The sequence below is a fragment of the Crocodylus siamensis genome, chromosome 1, assembly GCF_052110815.1.
Source record: "Crocodylus siamensis isolate JL-2025a chromosome 1, ASM5211081v1, whole genome shotgun sequence".
In the NCBI taxonomy this organism is placed as follows: Eukaryota; Metazoa; Chordata; order Crocodylia; family Crocodylidae; genus Crocodylus; species Crocodylus siamensis.
In genome coordinates this window covers 181,679,978-181,697,847 of record NC_143395.1, presented here as the reverse complement: position 1 = coordinate 181,697,847, position 17,870 = coordinate 181,679,978, and the positions used below count along the sequence as shown (strand labels likewise).

Below are 17,870 nucleotides of genomic sequence, written 5' to 3'. Positions count from 1 at the left end.
GCCAGTCTGGCACAGATTTGCTTAAAACTGGGACATGGGTGTAAGTAAAACAAAGAGAAAATCCTTCACTTGCCCCTGCATGCTTCTTTTGCTTTATTTTTCTTTTCTCTTCCTCAGCCTTCACTGTCCGTTCTCCCCATATGTATGAAGACACCCCTAATCAGTGAATGATCTGGGATGTCTTATGTCACTGTCAACAGTGTAATCACACTCTGGTCTGGAGAGATACAACAGCCAGTGTCACTTGTTCAGACACTCAGCTCCCGGCTGAATGCAGCCAGCAGAAAAATCATTCCCTAGCGCCCACTTTTCTCAGAGAAACAACTAAAGCAAAAATTCCAGGGCCACAACTTTATAGGAAACAACAAAATAAATCAAACTCCAAAAACCTAAGGATCCTTTATGCATTTCTAATCAGGGTGCATACAACTTCTAGTGCCTAGAAAACAGCAATAAACCAAGCAAAGATAGCCATGAAGATGACACCATGACACCTGCATTACTAATAAATATTAGAGCCCCTGCACATGTTGTGTCATGATAAATTTCATCAAGGTTTTAAAATTACTAGTTGATTACAATTGTTATCTTTAACTCATGTATAACCACAATAAATCATTTCATGGTCAGTGCAGTTGTTTACTAAATAACTATATTCCTAGGGCAACTGAAGAAACAAATAAGTCTTCAGTCATCCCAAGTTGCACAGCTATTGCACAATGCCCTTGTTCTCTGTCCTTGTCATTACCAGAATACAGCAGTCAACGCTGGCTTATGAAAAGTTGATATGGGGCTAGAAGGAAAAAATGCCAATAGTTTGTGCATAATTCTTCTTTTTCTCATATATGGCCACAGTCTTTATGAGCTTCCCAAAGATTAGATACATGCTACATAGATATCCCAATTCTCTCAGTCTATGCATAGTGCACTGATCCTAAGAGTTCCCATTATTACAAGCAGAAAAAATACAGGTTATTTTAAGAGAAAAATGAGTAATAAAGCACAGGGAGAGCCAAGCCCCATCAGTCCTCACTGCCTAATTTACTGCAATGGCAGGGCATGGACTAATGGACATGGGCACTTGTTCTTAACAGATGACATCTGTTCAATACTGCAGAGCAGAGCAAAAGTTTCCCCAGAGCCCTTGCAGAAAAAGTACTCCAATAGACCCTGTGAATATGCCCCAGAGATAAAATCTTTCTGGACCTCAAACTGGAAAAAAATTGTGCCCATGGGCAAGTATCACCATAGCTGAATTCATTTACACATTGAGATTTTACCAGTAATCCCATTAATACCTCAGGATTGGTTGTTGCAAAATGAAATATTATACTTACTCGTCTAACTCTTCCTCTTCAGTTTTAGAGGTATCTGCATAGAGGTATTTACTCATGTCCACTGGTCTTACATTCTTCCTTTTTGCAAGCTGTGGTGGGGAATCTTTGATGATCATACACATTTCAGGTTCAGGATCTGGCTCACCAAATGGATTCAAATTCTCTGAAGCATCATCCTCTTTAAAGGGATTATAATTTTCATTATAGTAAGATTCTTCCAGTTTTGCAGATGAAATTGTCTTAGTTTCTGGTTCTATAAAATATTTTTAAAGAGATTATTTAACAAAGAAAGAATGTACAACTATTTCAGGAGGTCTTTATATTTTCAGGGCCTTGTAGAAAGCTCTGAAAAGCTTGTGAAAGGTCCTCAGAGCAATACTTCACTCTGAGCTGAAACTTGGTGAATGAGATCTCTACCTTGTAATGAATCTCCATGCTTTATTTACAGTGTAACCTCATTTATCCAAAAAAGTGCTTCTCTGAAAGGAGGTTATGTCCCTTTTGAAAAGCTTTCCGCTTATCCAAAACTTGTTTCAGCCAAACTGGCTATTTGTCCCCCTTCCATTGAAACAAATACGGTCTCAACCCATGTGATTTAGTGTAGTCTATTAGGCTATTCAGATCCTGAAAGAAATGCTTTTAAAAATTCTTTCTGCTCTTTTTACTTTAGAAAGATTTTATTTTATCATAAACTGACATTTTGTGGACTTTTTATAACTGTTGATACAGTTGGGCCTTTCCTGTGTTCTTTAAAATACCTAAACTAGTAATACCTGTGGAATCTCCTCTTAAGTATAATTGTTAACTTAATTTTTTTTAATGTATGTATTTTAACTGTTGTCAGACATTAGTAAGACTTAATATAGTCTGTCTACCCTTTAACATGCAATTTATTTTAAAGAGATACTTTATCAGATTAATAACCCATTGCTTGGAATGCATAGCAGAAAAAATATCAGCGATTAGCAAATATACACAATGCATCAGAGCAACAAAGGGGACGTGAAGGATTTAATACAAGATGGTGGTGTGATCCCTTGAGTGGAATGATAAAAATAAATTTGTAGGCAGAAGAAACCTAGCCATAAAGACATTTTGTGAGGGTTGACCTCGCTATTCTTATAAACAGAAAAGGGTCAGAAGCTTACTCTAATATTTGATTTGACAAGAGGGCACTTTTGCAGGGAAGAGTCCACTAATACGCTACAATGAGGAACTTTGATAGCAATATTATCTAAAAGCTTAATTTTTATTAAAAATTTGAAGATTACAATTTGAAGATAATGAAATAGTTTAAAGCAGGAATAAGGTCCGCTTTGCCTGTCCATACTACTGACTGGTCATCTAGCTATAAGACCAAAAAGTATGGCAAATCCCAAGTGCTGACACAGCCCCACTTCTATTCAGATTATTTGACAAATACAGGTCAGGAATGTAAGAGGTCTCACTTCAGAAGGATCTCAGGCATCATGGTCCTTCAAAGTGATGACATTTCACAACTGAACTCCAAAAAATTACGTTGGCATATTTTGTCAGAGAATATTTTACTGGCATCTGTCTCAGAAGAGACTGCTCACATGGAAACAACACCACTGTCAGAAGAGCTGGGAATAAGAAGGGATTTACTATGCATTCTCCATAATAAAAAGAGAACTTTAACATTTAGCTAAACCCAAAGTGATTAATTATCAAGAACATAACTTCACTTCTATGACACAGGGTGAGCTCAATAGCACACAAAAAGAAAAGAAAATAGTATCTTGACAAATTGTATTGCAGACTTTAACAGCTAACTGTGTATTACGTTACGCCTTCTCATTGGAATATTTCATACTACCAGTGATTAAGCAGGAACCTTCCTTATATACCAAAATTTCTGTAAATTCTAATATTACCTGCAATCCCTATTTCTTTGAGCGAGTCCAATGAAACCTAACACAAAGGAAGTAAAATGTGTGATAGTTATATTTGGCTAAAGAATATGCACTAATCAATATATTTAGCTATATTTATATTTTATGAAAGCATTTAACTTTACACCAGAGTAAAGGCTGGTGTCTAAGAAGAGACTGGAAAGAGGATAGCTGAAGCGTAAGATTAAAAAATTTGATGAGACATAGGGAAACTGTGTCCATATAAAATGTTACTTTTACATTTTCAAAGCACCTATAAACACTAGCTAATTAATCTAAATCCTTAAGTCTAAAGTAGTAATAGTAAAAAAAAAAATTAAAAATCAGAGATATATTACTATTCCTGTAAAAAGCTAAAAAGGAAGTATGTTAATATGTAAAATGGTTAAGCGTCCTAAGTTTTAAGCAATATAAACTAACATCAAACATGTATTGTTTCTGAAGACAGGATGATGCTTTAAGAACTATATAAAAAAAATCAACTGGACTTAAATAGAGAAAGCCACATTATAATCATGCTAAAGGTCTAAGGTTAAATTGACAAAAAGCAAAAAAAAATCCAGAGTTAATACTGAAACTGTCTTTCAAAGCAAGAAACTAAGAGGTAGATCAATCAAGGCTCTTGGAACACTGAACAATTTCTCATTTGACCTATGTGGCAACTCAGTGTATTACTAGCTTTATATCTCACTTCTCTGGCTTTTGTCAGCATAAGCCATAGTCCTAGTTTTTTTATGTAATTTTTCATTTAAGTTTCTTTTCTTTTCTTTTTTTTTTAAGTTGTTCATTGACATAATTTATGTGGTGGTAGCACCAAAAGATCTCAAACAGCACTGGGATTCCAGGACAATAGACACTGGAGAAACACACAAAAAGAGGTATTCCCTGACAAAGACCTAAGAGACTAAGGCTCCAGTCAAGGAAATGATATGTCTGTATGCAGTGCATGTCTGCAGTCCTGATGCAATCAATTATACTACTCAATGCACTTAAGATATTCATGTTTAAGTCATTTGCTCAGTCAGAGCCAACTACAGACACTTTTGGGATCTGGCCTCAAAATATATACAAGCAAGGGAAACAGGAATACTGGGGTACACCACATACTGAGAGAGGTATGAGAGGTAACAGATGCATGTAATCTTAATTCAGATTATGTTATGTCTATTGCAATTTTGCTTAATTTTTAAACAAAGCCTTCCCTTACTTCAAAATTATTTTTAGGTCTTAATTTTTTTCTCCAGGGAGCGCCCAAGAAGTGGCGTATATGTGGTTCAGCAAATTAGATGGATTTTGCATGTACATGGTGACCTATTGCTGGATGCAGACTCCAAGTGCCATTGTATGTAGTAGAGTTAGACCTCTGCTAGAAAGGCATACCTCCAGATCATATTACCTAACACAAGCTGAGCTAACACTGGACTGCTCTACGGAGGTAATACAATCCCAGGACTCTGGTGAGGCAGCAGAGGGGTACGAGTCTGACAAAGCTGCTTGCTGGGGTCCCACCCTTCTTACCATGTGGGAGCCTTGAACCAGCAGCTCTGCAGTGGTGGGGAGAACTGGAGCTTGACCAAGCTGTTTGCCAGGCTCCCAGCCTCCTTACCACAAATCAGCCTTGAACTGGCAAGGCTCCAGTGAGGTGAGGCGGGGAGAGGATGGGAGCCTGACAAACAGCTTTGTCAGGCTCTCTTGCCCCCTGGCCACACCACAGCTTTGTCAATTCAAGGCTCTGGTGCAGCATGGGGGCTGGGGCCAGCTCCCATGCCATACTGGTGTCACTCCTAACCCTGTACTGCACAAGAACCTTTAACCAGCTCCCACATGATCCCAGGGCTGAGACTGACAATCAACTGATGGCACTGCACTGGAGCTGGTTCAAGGCTCTGGTGTAGTACCAGAATCTGTATTTAGATCGTAATCAGCCTTAACATGTGACTGCTCAGAAAACTAAGCCATATTAATACTTACATGATGTAAGTACTAAGTGCAACGTGCAACAATGTCCTTAATTATGTAAAAGAAAAAGCACGAGTTCTAGTGTGGCATAGCAAGAGTCAAACACACAAGTTTGTACAGGTAAGTAATAAACCCGCAGGAGTAGGAGCGGCAAGAAAACAAGTAAAATAATTGTTGCAGCTAATATACTGACAATAATATACTGACAACTTTTCTACAATGCTGTGCCAAAAGTACCTAGTATAGTTCCACCACAAATATCAGCACCATCCTTTACATACATCTTCTTTATCATAAACATATAGCAATATACACCTTTAAAAATTATACCCAAACTAAAGCTCTACCATTAAACTGAGCACATCAATCCTGAAAGACTGAACCACAGGGGGCAGACACTAGTCATATTCACTTAATGCACTAAGACCCTTCCACTAGATCAGGGGTAGGCAAAATACAGTCTGTGGGCCACATCCAGCCCACCAGACCATTCTATCTGGCTCGCAGGCCACCTTCAAAGTTTAAAAGATTAATATTTATCTGCTCCAGGCTCCCTGTCAAAACTGACAGGAAACAGGAGAAGTAGGACCTAGGGGGAGCCAGCAATAAACAGGAGAAAGGCCAGCTCCCCAGCAATAAGTCTCTGCCTGTGGGAACTTTCCCTGCATGCAGCCACTCCAGTACTACATGGCCCCAGCTGCATTGCTGGACCATGGGAGCAGGGGTGCGCTGGTACCCCAGGGCCAGGAGAGAGAGGGAGGTTGTGTGTGTGTGTCCATCCAATGAGGAAAGGAGGGAGAGGGAGAGAGAGAGAGAGAGAGAGAGAGAGAGAGAGAGAGAGAGAGAGAGAGAGAGAGAGTGTGTGTGTGTGTGTGCACAATGAGGGAGGGAGAGGGAGTGTATGCATGTGTTCGTAGGGTGAGTCCCACAAGCACCCCCACCATACACATGCAACCACCCCCATCATACTGCCATGCATGCAGATGCCCACACCAACATTTGTGCCTATGTTTATATCAACACCCTCTCACACACTCCAGCCACCCTCTCCCCCACAACCCCCATACCCACCCACACCCCACATATACACAGATACCCACATACTCCCTCCCCCCACACCCCATCCAGCCCCACACACCCCCACACACCCACAGCCCCCCACAAACCTATACCCACCCCTTCATTCACCCCCCCATGGTATACAAAAGTAAGACTTCATTTTAAGCTATTGTGTGATCACCTCTATGTACACTATACAAACACATGTACATCAGGACAAAAATAATTTTTTAAATCAAATTATGTTATAATATATGAATGTTATAGATGTTTGGTTTTTAGATTAGAATTCGGTGTTTTTCTGGCTCTGAGATGGCAAAACCCCTTGCTGAAAGAAGTATTTCCAGGGGCAAAGGGAGGGGCTTCTGGTGGCAAAGGCCTGGGGCTAGGGGGAGGGACTTTTGGCCCCAAGATGGCGATCAGGAGGTGAGACACCTGTCAAGGGGCAGGGCGGGGCTAGCCATGCAGCCCTTGACAGCTTGCCAAAACTTGGTAAGCAGCCCTCCACCCAAAATAATTGCCCACCCCTGCACTAGATACTATGGTGAGAAGGGAAAGAAAAAGAAGAAAAAATTCCTTTTGCTGCTCATGTAACCCAGGCGGTACTCCAAGAGGTATCCCCTCTCCAACTGAAAGGATCAAGCAGGTACACAAGCACTGTGGGAGGTGTAGGGACTCTCCTCCCCCTATAGAGCAGAGCCAGACCACCAATGGGGACTTAACCATATACCTTTTAATACTCGGAACATAACAGGAATAGATCAGAGGGTATACTGGACACTACAATGCCCCAAGGGGGCAGGATTCAACAAAGGCTAGACACTTACAATCACTGACAAAAGATAGGGTTAACAAAATATAAGAGACAAACAGCAGAACAAACAATACGGGTTGGTGAAATAGAAAAAAGCACAAAATGCAAAATGTCAAATGACAAGGAAATATAGGGCCTTAGTACCTGGAGGGGGGGAAACACAAGGGCCCCTTTCCACTGCAAGAAGATTTGCTTCTTGTTAGCTCACTCAACCCAAATAACCTCAGCTGGGATTTGAACTGAGAGCTCCCACATGGTAGGTAGGAACACTTCCACACAGCCACCACTGGTGGCGCTGCTCCAGCCTGCTAGGGATCTTGACCTTCCCGAAGCCCCAGCCTCATTTCAAGCTGCCTGACCTCTGATTGGAGGAGCTGGAAGCAGAGCTGGGAACCTCTCACATTGCTGCTCAGATCCTTGCTGGAGCGGGGAAGCCTCTCCTGCTGGCTGCAGTCTCTCATAGGGGATCCTGGAGCCCAGTGGGGAGCCTCTCCAGCTGGCCGCACTCCACGTTGCGGAGGGTCCCACTGCTGCCTGCAGATCCTGCTCTTTCAGGCTCTTCTGGGGCACTGCTCCTGCCCCGCTGGCTCAGCTCTTGCCAGCTCTGTGAAGCTCCTTCCTTGCTGTCCCTTGCTGGTCTCTCCAGAGTCAGCCCACGCTGTCCCCTTTTTCCCCCTCCAGGTGACCCAAGGGGCCAATTAGGAGACACGGGGTGGGGGGGGTGAGTCTCTGGGGCCTGATTGGTGTGGAAAGGAAATCCCAAGTCCTCCAATCATCTTTTGCCCTTTCAAAACCCCTGGGCTAAGTCACTGCCAACTAGCCCGTCACACTTAGAAACTAATAATGGTATAATATGCTATGCAAATTTATCAAAACATCAAGGCCTTATAGGTACATATTTTATAAATAGTGAGAGATGGCTCTATTTTAATGGGAAAATGATTTAATGAGCCAGTCAACCGTTACTGTGACAACGGGAATTGAAAAATATTAAAAGCAAGTGAACTCTATAAAAATATAGAGCAGAACCTGTAAATGATATACCTAGCAACAAGTGTAGGGTTAAACAAAATCATGCCATGTAAAGATTACAAAACATAACAAGTTTTTAAGAGAGAGAAAGAAACATGAAACATTAATGAGAAATTGTCTTTAAACAAAAAAAAGTTGGAAGATCAAGGAAGGGCAGGGTTCACATGATGTCACTGGAGCAGATGAATGCCTGAAGCTAGACCTCCATGGGAGACAGTACAAATGATAAACACAGAAGATCCCTGACCCCCAAAACTCCAGAAACACATTTCCCCTTTGTAAAATGCATACCCCACGTAAGGGATCAATTTGAAAAGCTATTTCCACAGAAGAAACTCAGTAGAAGAGCCTCATTCTGAACAGCTCACAGGATCTGCAGAATCAAAGATGGCTGCTACAGGGCAGAGCAGAGTGGGTAGAGCAAAGGAGGGAGAAAATCAAAACAGCCTTTTTGACCTGAGCAGACACTGAGGAGTTAATCCCAGAAATCAGAGTTTTAAAACCTCTAAGAATACACAGTTAGACAAAATCAAAGCAGAGATTAAAGAAATTGGGGACAAGGTCACAGACCTGTAGATACAAGTGGAAGCAAAACTTATTTAGGGAGTCTATGAGGTACAAATCTACCCTATCTTGAGTCAGGTGCCTCCCAGGAAGGGGTTCACTACCCAGGTATGGGCGGATTAAATATGCCTTTCCATCTGAGGATTAGAGTGAATCCCCACATTTTAGGAAAGGATACAAAAATAAGGAATGTCTGGAGATCCAAAAGGGAGGGAAATTGGACTGAGTAAATAATGGGGGGGGGGGGAGAGAGGGAGAGAGAGAGAGAGAGAGTGTGTGCGCGCGCGTGTGTATGTGTCCCCACCCTCATTATTTGCCCAGTCCAATTTCCCTCCTTTTTGGATTCACCAGCCAGTGTCTCTAGTCATATGATAAAAGCCTTAGTCTGTCTGTCTGTCTGTAATGCTTTATTCACACTCTGACTGGTAGGTTTGGCAGCCAATCAGAGTGCTCCAACAGATAGAGACACATGGCGGAATGCCACCATGATAGTGGGGACTGAGGGGCCACAGTGGGGGGTGAGGCCAGCCCTGCTCCTTGAAGGCAGAGGGGGACGGCAGGGACCGGAGCACCACCATGACGGAGGGGGTGGAGCCGGGGGTGTGGTGGCATGGGGTGCTGGTGGCACAGCACTGCTCTTACAACCCCACATGGCAGAGCACTCCCATGACAGCAATGACTGAAGGGCCAGAGTGAGGGTGTGAGGCCAGGGGCACTGGCCTTGTCCACTCCCCTCCATGACCCTGCTCCTTGGAACCAGGGGCCAGAGTGGGCCCCACCCCCCAAAAACAGTCAGCAGAGAGAGGGAACTGGTGGGGAAGAGGGGAGGGAGGAAGGGGAGTGGGAAGTGGAGGGGCAGGTTACCAGTGGCAGTGCATGGCCGCCACGTGCAAGCTCCCCTCCCCCCCCAGTCCTGGGAGGCAGGGGTTCAGAAGGGGGACACACAGGCCCGCACCTGAAGCAGCAGGGGGGAACTGGACCCAATATGCTGGGGGGAGGGTGGGGAACGAGCCTGGGCCCAAAGTGGTGGGCAGGGAAGGGAGGAAAGCTGGATCCAGACCCAAGGCGGGGGCAGCGCAATGCAGGCCTCTGTCCCCCCCTCCTCCCCGCATCATGCTTGATGGGCAATTTGCTAGTATATATATTATACATATAATCATGTTTATATATATATAAAAATGACACATGATTATATCTATAATTATACATATAATAATCAAACAGTCTGGCTACAGACACTGGCTGGTGAATGTGTAGACACACATACACACATATATTCATCAGCCAGTATATCTAGCCAGACTGTTTGATTATTAACATATATAAACATTTTATTGATAGTACAGATGAGATTGTTTCCCTTTAAATATGTAATAACTCCAACCTTATATGATTCCTGTGCATTACTCCAGTGTAGAGAGCTTTGTTATTATATTTGCCTGAATAAAAAATAAAAGTTAACCCCCCCCCCAAAAATGAACAAAGAAAGAGGCATTTGAAAATGTTAAAAATAGACAACAATCAAGACTGGTCCACGGATCTCTTCTGCCTTGCCAGAATGCCTTGGGACCCCTAGCACACATTTTCTTGATGACACAATGGGATCTGTTTTCCGAACCCAACAATTGAGCCTCCTGCCATGTCACGTGTATGGCAGGAAGCGTGATTCTGAAATCAGGGATCAGGTCCCAATCACACTGGCTGTTTGTAGGCATGGGGAAAAAAACCCCAAACAAATGGTGTTTTACTTTAAAACTTGGCGTGCTTTTGTGCCAAGCCCAGCACGTGGCTGGAAGAAGCATCATGTTAGTTGGACCTGGCTTTCCCAATGTCTGTATAGATTGGGCGCTTTAGTAGGGCTTTTTTGACGCTTTTATCTAATAGCTGATTGAATCAACTATTAGATAAAAGTACCAAAAAGCCCCACTGAAGCATCCAATCTATACAGATGCTGCAAAGCTGGGTCTAAGTAATACGCTACTGTTTCTGGTAAAGCATGTTTTTACTTTTTCCTCCATGTTTGTCAATGCTCACTATTACTACTTGCCAGTGCACCAGGAGCCTGGGATCACACTTGGAGCCTGGTGCGTGGAAAACATTCTGTGTGGTCCTGGGCTGGGATTACCAATCAGCTGATTGGTGATCTCAGCCCTGGGACCACACTGGATCCAGTTCAAGACTCTGGATCAGTCCCAGGGCTGAGACAAACAATTGACTAATTGTGAGTCCTAATCTTGGGACCATATTAGGGCAAGTTCCAGAGCCCTGCCATGCAGCCATTATCAGGTTGTATGGTAGGGAACTTTGCCTGATGCTCAATTTAAGGTACAATAAAAACCAGCCACAAAATTATTACATGTTTTGAAAAATTATTTTCTGGCTTATTTTTCATTTTATCACACCATTAATCGCATGAATGTGTGACTGTGTTGCTATTTAAAATGAGACTGGCTGGTGAAGCATGTCTTAAGTGTAGCATCTGCCAAAGGTTTTAGAATAATAGAATCAATGGAAATTCAGGGCTGGAAAGGACCTCAGGAGGTCATCTAGTTGTAGCAGGCTTGCCTTTCGGAGCTTGGGTTGAATCCCAGGCTTGAAATTTTGCTGTTTTGATCAGTGGAGCCCATCCACCAATCAGGAGGAAGGAAGAGGAGTGAAGTCATGCCCCTTTCCTGAAGGGAGGGGGAGAGCAGCTCCCCCGGACCTGACTGTAGACTGCAACACTCTCAGGTCTCAAAGACTTCAGGGGCGGAGCCCTGGAGAGTATAAAAGGAGCTGTGTGCCCAGCATGAGGGCGACACATCTGGGACACAGACAAGAGAAGAGCGGGGATTAGAAGAGCTGAGGAGATCTGTGAAGCAGGGTGAAGCAGCAGGCTGGAAGTGTCCCTGAAGACTTCCATGGGCGGGGAATGGCGGACAGCTCCAGTGGCTAGCCTCTTGGTGCGCAACACTGCACACGGCATCCAGACCTTGGGAGCTGCGTGAGGCAACTTGGGTCTGCAACCTCTGGCATGCAGCCAAAGACATGGTGCACAGGTCAGTGCATGGAGCAGGAGCTTTGGAGCACTTGGGTGGCTCAGGTCCCCAACACCCAGCATGAGGCTTGGTGCAGGAGGCGCTGCACGAAGGGTCTGGGACCAGATTGAGCCCAGTGCTGCACGACGTGACCCAGGCCTCCAACCCATAGCAAAAGGTTGAGTCCAGGGAGCCAGATGGTGCTCGGGCTGCTTAGCCAGCAAACACGGCTGAGTCAGAAGCCCTGCATAGCGAAGCCCTATTCCAGGGGACAGGGACCCCCCCAAAGTCCATCACAGGCAAGAGAGCAGCTTAGCGCAGAGGACAAGGGCCACCCTCCAGGTCTAGGAGCTGTGAGTTGCAGGGAAAAAGGATTCCCACAGGAAAGGAGTCCCCCCTGGTTAGTTAAGGGCTCCTGAAAGTGGAGGTCGCACTAGGAGGGCCCCCCTGAAGTTACCAGCTTCCTTGAAGGGCTTGGGAAAAAGCTCAAGGGGACTGGGGTTTCCTCTTGGGATTAAGTTTATATTTGAGGTTCTTGTGCCATAAATGGTGTGATGTCGTGCCTTATTTTTTGTGAACTCTCATGTTTGTAAATTAGTAGATGAGTAGAGTCCTAGGGCTCTGCTGAGACCCCCTTTTGCTATTACTTCACCTGTTGTGGCTTATTTATTGTTCACCTCTACTTATCTATAGTTTATCTGTTGGCTATCTATGTTTATTTTGGGGTTTATCTGTTTCAGATCAGATACTTATCTGTATCTGGGGCACTAGTGTAAGGTTTTATAGCATTTACCCAGAGGGTATTGTTTATGGTATTTGTTTAGCTATCATATACATATACATATATATATAAATATAAATATATATATATATATATATATAGAGAGAGAGAGAGAGAGAGAGTACATATGTTTATATCCATGTTTCTTTTCTTTCTGATAAGTTAATGTAAATTAATTTGTATATAGTTAAGTCCCCTGACTGTTCTGGCCTGGTTCTATAGGGACAGGGGGAAACTGAGCAGTCTGCAGTTCTCCCACAGCACACCTGTCAGCTAACAATTCCCTTCAATTGGAGAAAGGGAGTATATACCAGAGTACACCTGGGCTACCTAGTCTAACCCCCCTACTCAAGGCAGAATCATCCCTGTCTAAACCATGCCAGACAACCATTTGCCTAACCTGCTCTTAAAAGCTTCTAAAGATAGAAATTCGACAACTGCTCTGGGTAGCCTGTTTCAATGCATAACTCCCCTCCTAGTTAGCCATGCTAGTTTGAAGTCAGACAGAAGGCAGGGCAGAGTAGCACCTTAAAAAAACTAACTTATTCAGAAAGGCATGCGCTTTTATAGGCATCAGTCTACTTTAGGGCTTTTCAGCCTTTTTAAAGGAGTGTACCTTCTGGGTATGCTTCTGGTGCAGCAGGGAGAAGGGGGAGGGGTGGCAGTGGCCGGACACAGAGAGGGGAGTTGGGGGTTTGCACATGGCGGGCAATGTGGGATGGTGGATGGCAGTGGTGGCTGCCTGCAGAGGGGAGCCGCTGCCCTCACCCTCCCACCCTCAGCCCTGCTCCTGGGAGGCGATGGTGTGGGGTGGTGGGTGGCAATGCTCCATCCCTGCCTGCCTGTACATATCCCCTAACTCCTTTCCAAGTACCCCCAGGACACATGTACCCCCAGTTGACAACCCCTGGTTTACTTCATTTTACTTTGTTTCATAGCATCTGACAAAATAACCTATAAAAACACATGCCTTTTTGAACAAGTCAGTTTTTAAGGAGCTACTCTGCCCTGCATTATACCCTCATAGTGAGAAAGTTCTTCCTAATATTCAACGTAAATTTCCCTCACTGCAATTTAAGACTCTTGCTCCTTGTCCTGTCTGCTGCGACCTCAGAGAACAGCCTATTTCCATCCTTTGCATGACTTCCTTTCAGTATTTGAAGACCATTATCAAATGCCCCCTTAGTCTTTTCTTCTCCAGATTAAATAACCCCAGTTCTTCCAAACCTTCCTTGTAAGTCATGTTTTCTAGATGTCTAGTAATTTCTGTTGCTCTCCACTGGACTCTTTCTAAATTGTCCCTGTCTTTCCTCAGTTGTGAAGCCCAAAACTAGACACAGTACTCTAGGAAAGGCCTTACCAGGACTACTCAACTTGCAAGTAACACTCCTATTAATACATTCCAGAATGATATTCACTTTTTTTTTTTGCAAAAAGAGCCATATGATTGACCTCTGGTCAACTTCTGGTCCATTATAATTCCTAGGTCCTTTTCTGTAATACTGCAGCCTAAGCCAGTCATTCCCCAGTCTGTATTTTTCATGCAATTATTCTGTCCTAATTGCAGAATCTGAACTTGTTCTTCAGGAAATTAATTTTGAACAATTTCACTGGTGTATCAAGATAATTCTGAATTCTAGCCCTACCCTCTAGAGTAATTACAACTCTACCCAAGTTGATGTCATCTGCAAATGTTCTAAGTGTGCACTCAATCTCATTCTCTCAATCTTCAGTGAAGATATTAAACAGTACTGGACACAGGAAATATACCAGGAAAATCCTACTTGATACCTCCTCCTAACTAGACATCAAGCCAATGACGAAAACTCATTGAGCTCACAGACATAGTTATGTATCCACCATCCATAATTTCATCTAGAATATTTCTTTAGCTTACTAATGATAATGTCATGGGAGAAAAGTGTCAAAAACCTTGCTAAAGTCTATGTACATAATATGCACTTTTCCTCCCCACATTCACAGAGACTAGAATGTGACTTGGCCAGGCATAACTTGCTCTTAACAAATCCTTTCTGGCTGTCCCTGATTGCCTGGTGCCATAGGTGCTGAGAAACAGATTTTTTGAAGACACGCTCCATGTTCTTTCCAGATATCAAAGTCAGACTGATCAGTAATTTTTCAGATCCTCCTTTTTCCCTTTCCTAAAGATGTATGTTGTATTTACTCTTTACAAGTCATCTAGGACTTCAACCAACCTCCACAAGTACTCAAGGATGATAGCCAATAGCTCTGAAGTTCCTTGAATACTCCTGGATGAATTCCATCCAGCCCTGTGAACTTGAAAACATCTGTCTTCTCTAAGTAATTTCTAGCCTGCTTTTCTACTACTCTAGGCTGCTCATCCCCTCCAGCATCATTGTTGCCAACTCTGCCTGTCATCTGAGAGCTGACCTTATTTTCGAAGACTGAAGTAAAGAAAAAAAGAAGTTAAATACTTCAGACTTATCTGAAGTATTCATTATTAAATTGCCCTCTATATTTATAAACAAAATTGGGTAGTGTTAGTAGTTTATTTACAGCTTTTGCTAAAACAGTACAGTAAAACTGACAATGATGTTACACATAATAATATATAATGTATGGTTGTTGGTAAAAAGCATACAATAAGCCTATACATTGTACCAATTTAAACAAAATTGAAACAGAATATAATATATGATGATACATAAAAATAAAGTGAAACAATATACAATGGTAAAATAAAAGGATAAAAATAGGGACATTTTATTTTATTTTGGCCCTTATTCTTAGTGTAAATAGTGCCAATACACCTAGGCAGTATATCACCATTTAAAAAAATGGGTTTATATTTTAATTCCAATGCTTAAGATAAATGCCTTCTAAAATTATATTTTGGTTTTTTTCAAAATGTGTACTGTCAATTGGAGAATTCTTTGAAGATTTCTGGGGCAAAAATATCTAGGCCAGAGGCCTTTCCATTGCTCAGCAGGGATAGGTATGTTCTTTACTTGGGATTCAGAGGGGAGATACTGATCTGGTAGTGACTTAACACATCAAATTTCCTTCAGCGAGCAGCCATCATTTCCCTCACCAGCTACAAAGCTTAAAAAAAGAACCCATGCTTCTTTAGGAACATAGGCATCAAGTATTAAACTAAATTTTTTTGGCTCTTCGGCTATGATCTGCCAAAAACATTGATTACCCTTTTTCCCCCTGCATCTACTAGTTCCTCCCACAGCCTCATTTGCTATCGTGTCTTCTTTCTATTAGGGTTTTTTTATAGTTTATTTTAATCTCCTTGATCTGTTGAAAACTAACTCAATAATTTTTTAGACTTGTAGTCTTCCGGGGTTTCTATTAAAGAGTCTTTAACTTTAGAGCAGCACTCATCAAACTATCGTTTAGGAGCACATGTAGACGAAATGAAATTTCCTGTTTACACAAATGCTATGCATTTGTGTTTGCATGACCCAGGATTTCCCAGCGCTTTAAAGTCCATTTAGCGCCTCAAACTAACACTATTCAGAGATGTGTTAATTTGTGTCGCTTTCATGTTACACTGTTCCAAGTGTGGATTTTGTTTGTGCAAACAGTGGGAGACTCCAGAAACTTGTAATTAACCCCCTTCACCATGAGGGGCCGCTGTGTTCTGGCCTTTAGCCAGTAGATGGCACTGTGTGTTCTTTTTTTTAACCCTCTTTCAGCCCTCACTCCTACCTCCTTCCTTTCTCCTCCGCAGTCAGTCTGCTTGTTTGTTTGTTTGTCCTTTTTATTACTTTACAATTTTATTATTTTAAAAAAATAATGGGGGAAAGAAATGTAATTTTCTAACACCAACACCTATTCCCCACAAAATGCTCTCTTTTGTGAGAGCATTTTCCAGCTATTGGACAACTGCTTCATACTGAAAAATTGCTTTTTGTGGGTTTTTTCTTCAAGCATTTGAGTGGCTTGAGAAAATCTTTGAACAGGGAAACACATTTCTCTCAGCTCATTCCACTGAGTTCTCTTCTTATGAAGAACTTCTAATCTAGGGGCTAGTTGTATAATAGATGGGAAAGACTCCTCATAAAATTCTAATTAAATTTTAGAAACAGAATTAGATAATTAGATTGGTTGCTACCCTCTTAGGCGAATATACTTATTTTCTTAGCAACAACTAAATCTAATAAACAAACCAAAAATAACACCATTTTAAACTCCTATCAGAAATATTATTGTAAGTACAAGGAACCAGATTGGATAGCTTCCTTTCTGTTATATTTTATGAGGTTTCTCTTAAACTTTCTTTGTGGCTATGTAAGAGGCTTCATTCTCCTGAGCTGTCAAACTGGTAACATATAAAAACACTATTTTCATTCATAAAGCCAGACACACATGCACACAGCAATACATCTAGAAAGTTATATACAAAATAAAATAGCTGAGCACATGTAAAATACTGTATTTATTGAAAAAGAAAGAAAGTGCTAGACTAATAATTTGCCCTTGCATATAAGATACAGTATACTGCAAGGAGTAGGAATTAAGGCTGTGCAAAGCTTTGGTTCCTGATTCGATTCGGTGGAGATTTGGCCTCATTCGGTGGCTGAATCTCTGAATCTGAATGAAATCAGAGTACCCTTTAATCTCTCCTAATCAAGTCGGAACCTTCCGAATCGATTGAGAGAGATTTGGAAACATTGGGATATATGCACAGCTTTAAATGTTTTTTCTGCGTACCTCTAGGTAGCAGGTGGCTCGTGAATGCTGCAATGCTGGGGTTGATGGAACATCCCACTTCCAGGTCTGCTGGAGAGAGCACAGGGGCCTCCCCACACCCCCCAGCTCAGTGACTGGCGCCTCCTGGGTCTGGGGGGGCACCCAGGGTCCCCTCGTGGCCAACTGCCAAGTGGGGGGGGATGTGGGGGCCCCCCAGCACGCTCCCCAGCAGACCTGGAAAGGAACTGGAAGTATTTTTGGTCCACTTCCGGGTTCTCCGCCAAGCACGCAGGGGGCCCCCCTGCACTCCTGTGGGACACTCCATCTGCCCCAGCATTACAGCATTCATGACCCACACCTGGTACCTCGAGGTATGTAGAAAAAACATTTAAAGCTATGTCTATGATTCAGATTCAACCACATTGAAGCAGGGACAGTGATCTGACTCAACAAACAAATCACTACCCCAAATTGGGTCAAATCTGAATCCGAATTGAATAGGGCCCATTTTGCACACCCCTAGTAGGTATGTGACAACAGAAGCCATACATGCCCCCTAAATACCCTGAGACCCCTAGCCAATGCAGAATGGGCTGAGCAAAAAGCCCCAGGAAGAGGGGAAAACTTACCTTTAGGGCAGGGAGAGCAGGAGCTGCATCTGCATGCACTGCCACGGTTTAAAAGCTCACTGTCAATCAATCTTGGCAATGC

The 17,870-nt window shown here is 42.8% G+C and overlaps 1 protein-coding gene across 10 annotated transcripts in view; it reads right to left on the bottom strand.

Annotated features, from left to right (window-relative positions):
- The window catches only part of EHBP1 (EH domain binding protein 1), a 334,112-nt gene that overhangs the window by 159,165 nt on the left and 157,077 nt on the right, over positions 1-17,870 (bottom strand). For all 10 annotated transcript variants that reach the window (XM_090050445.1, XM_090050452.1, XM_090050433.1 and 7 more), the window contains one exon: positions 1,338-1,590. In XM_090050445.1, the coding sequence (XP_089906571.1) occupies positions 1,338-1,590 (253 nt within the window). The remainder of the gene's footprint in view (positions 1-1,337; positions 1,591-17,870) is intronic.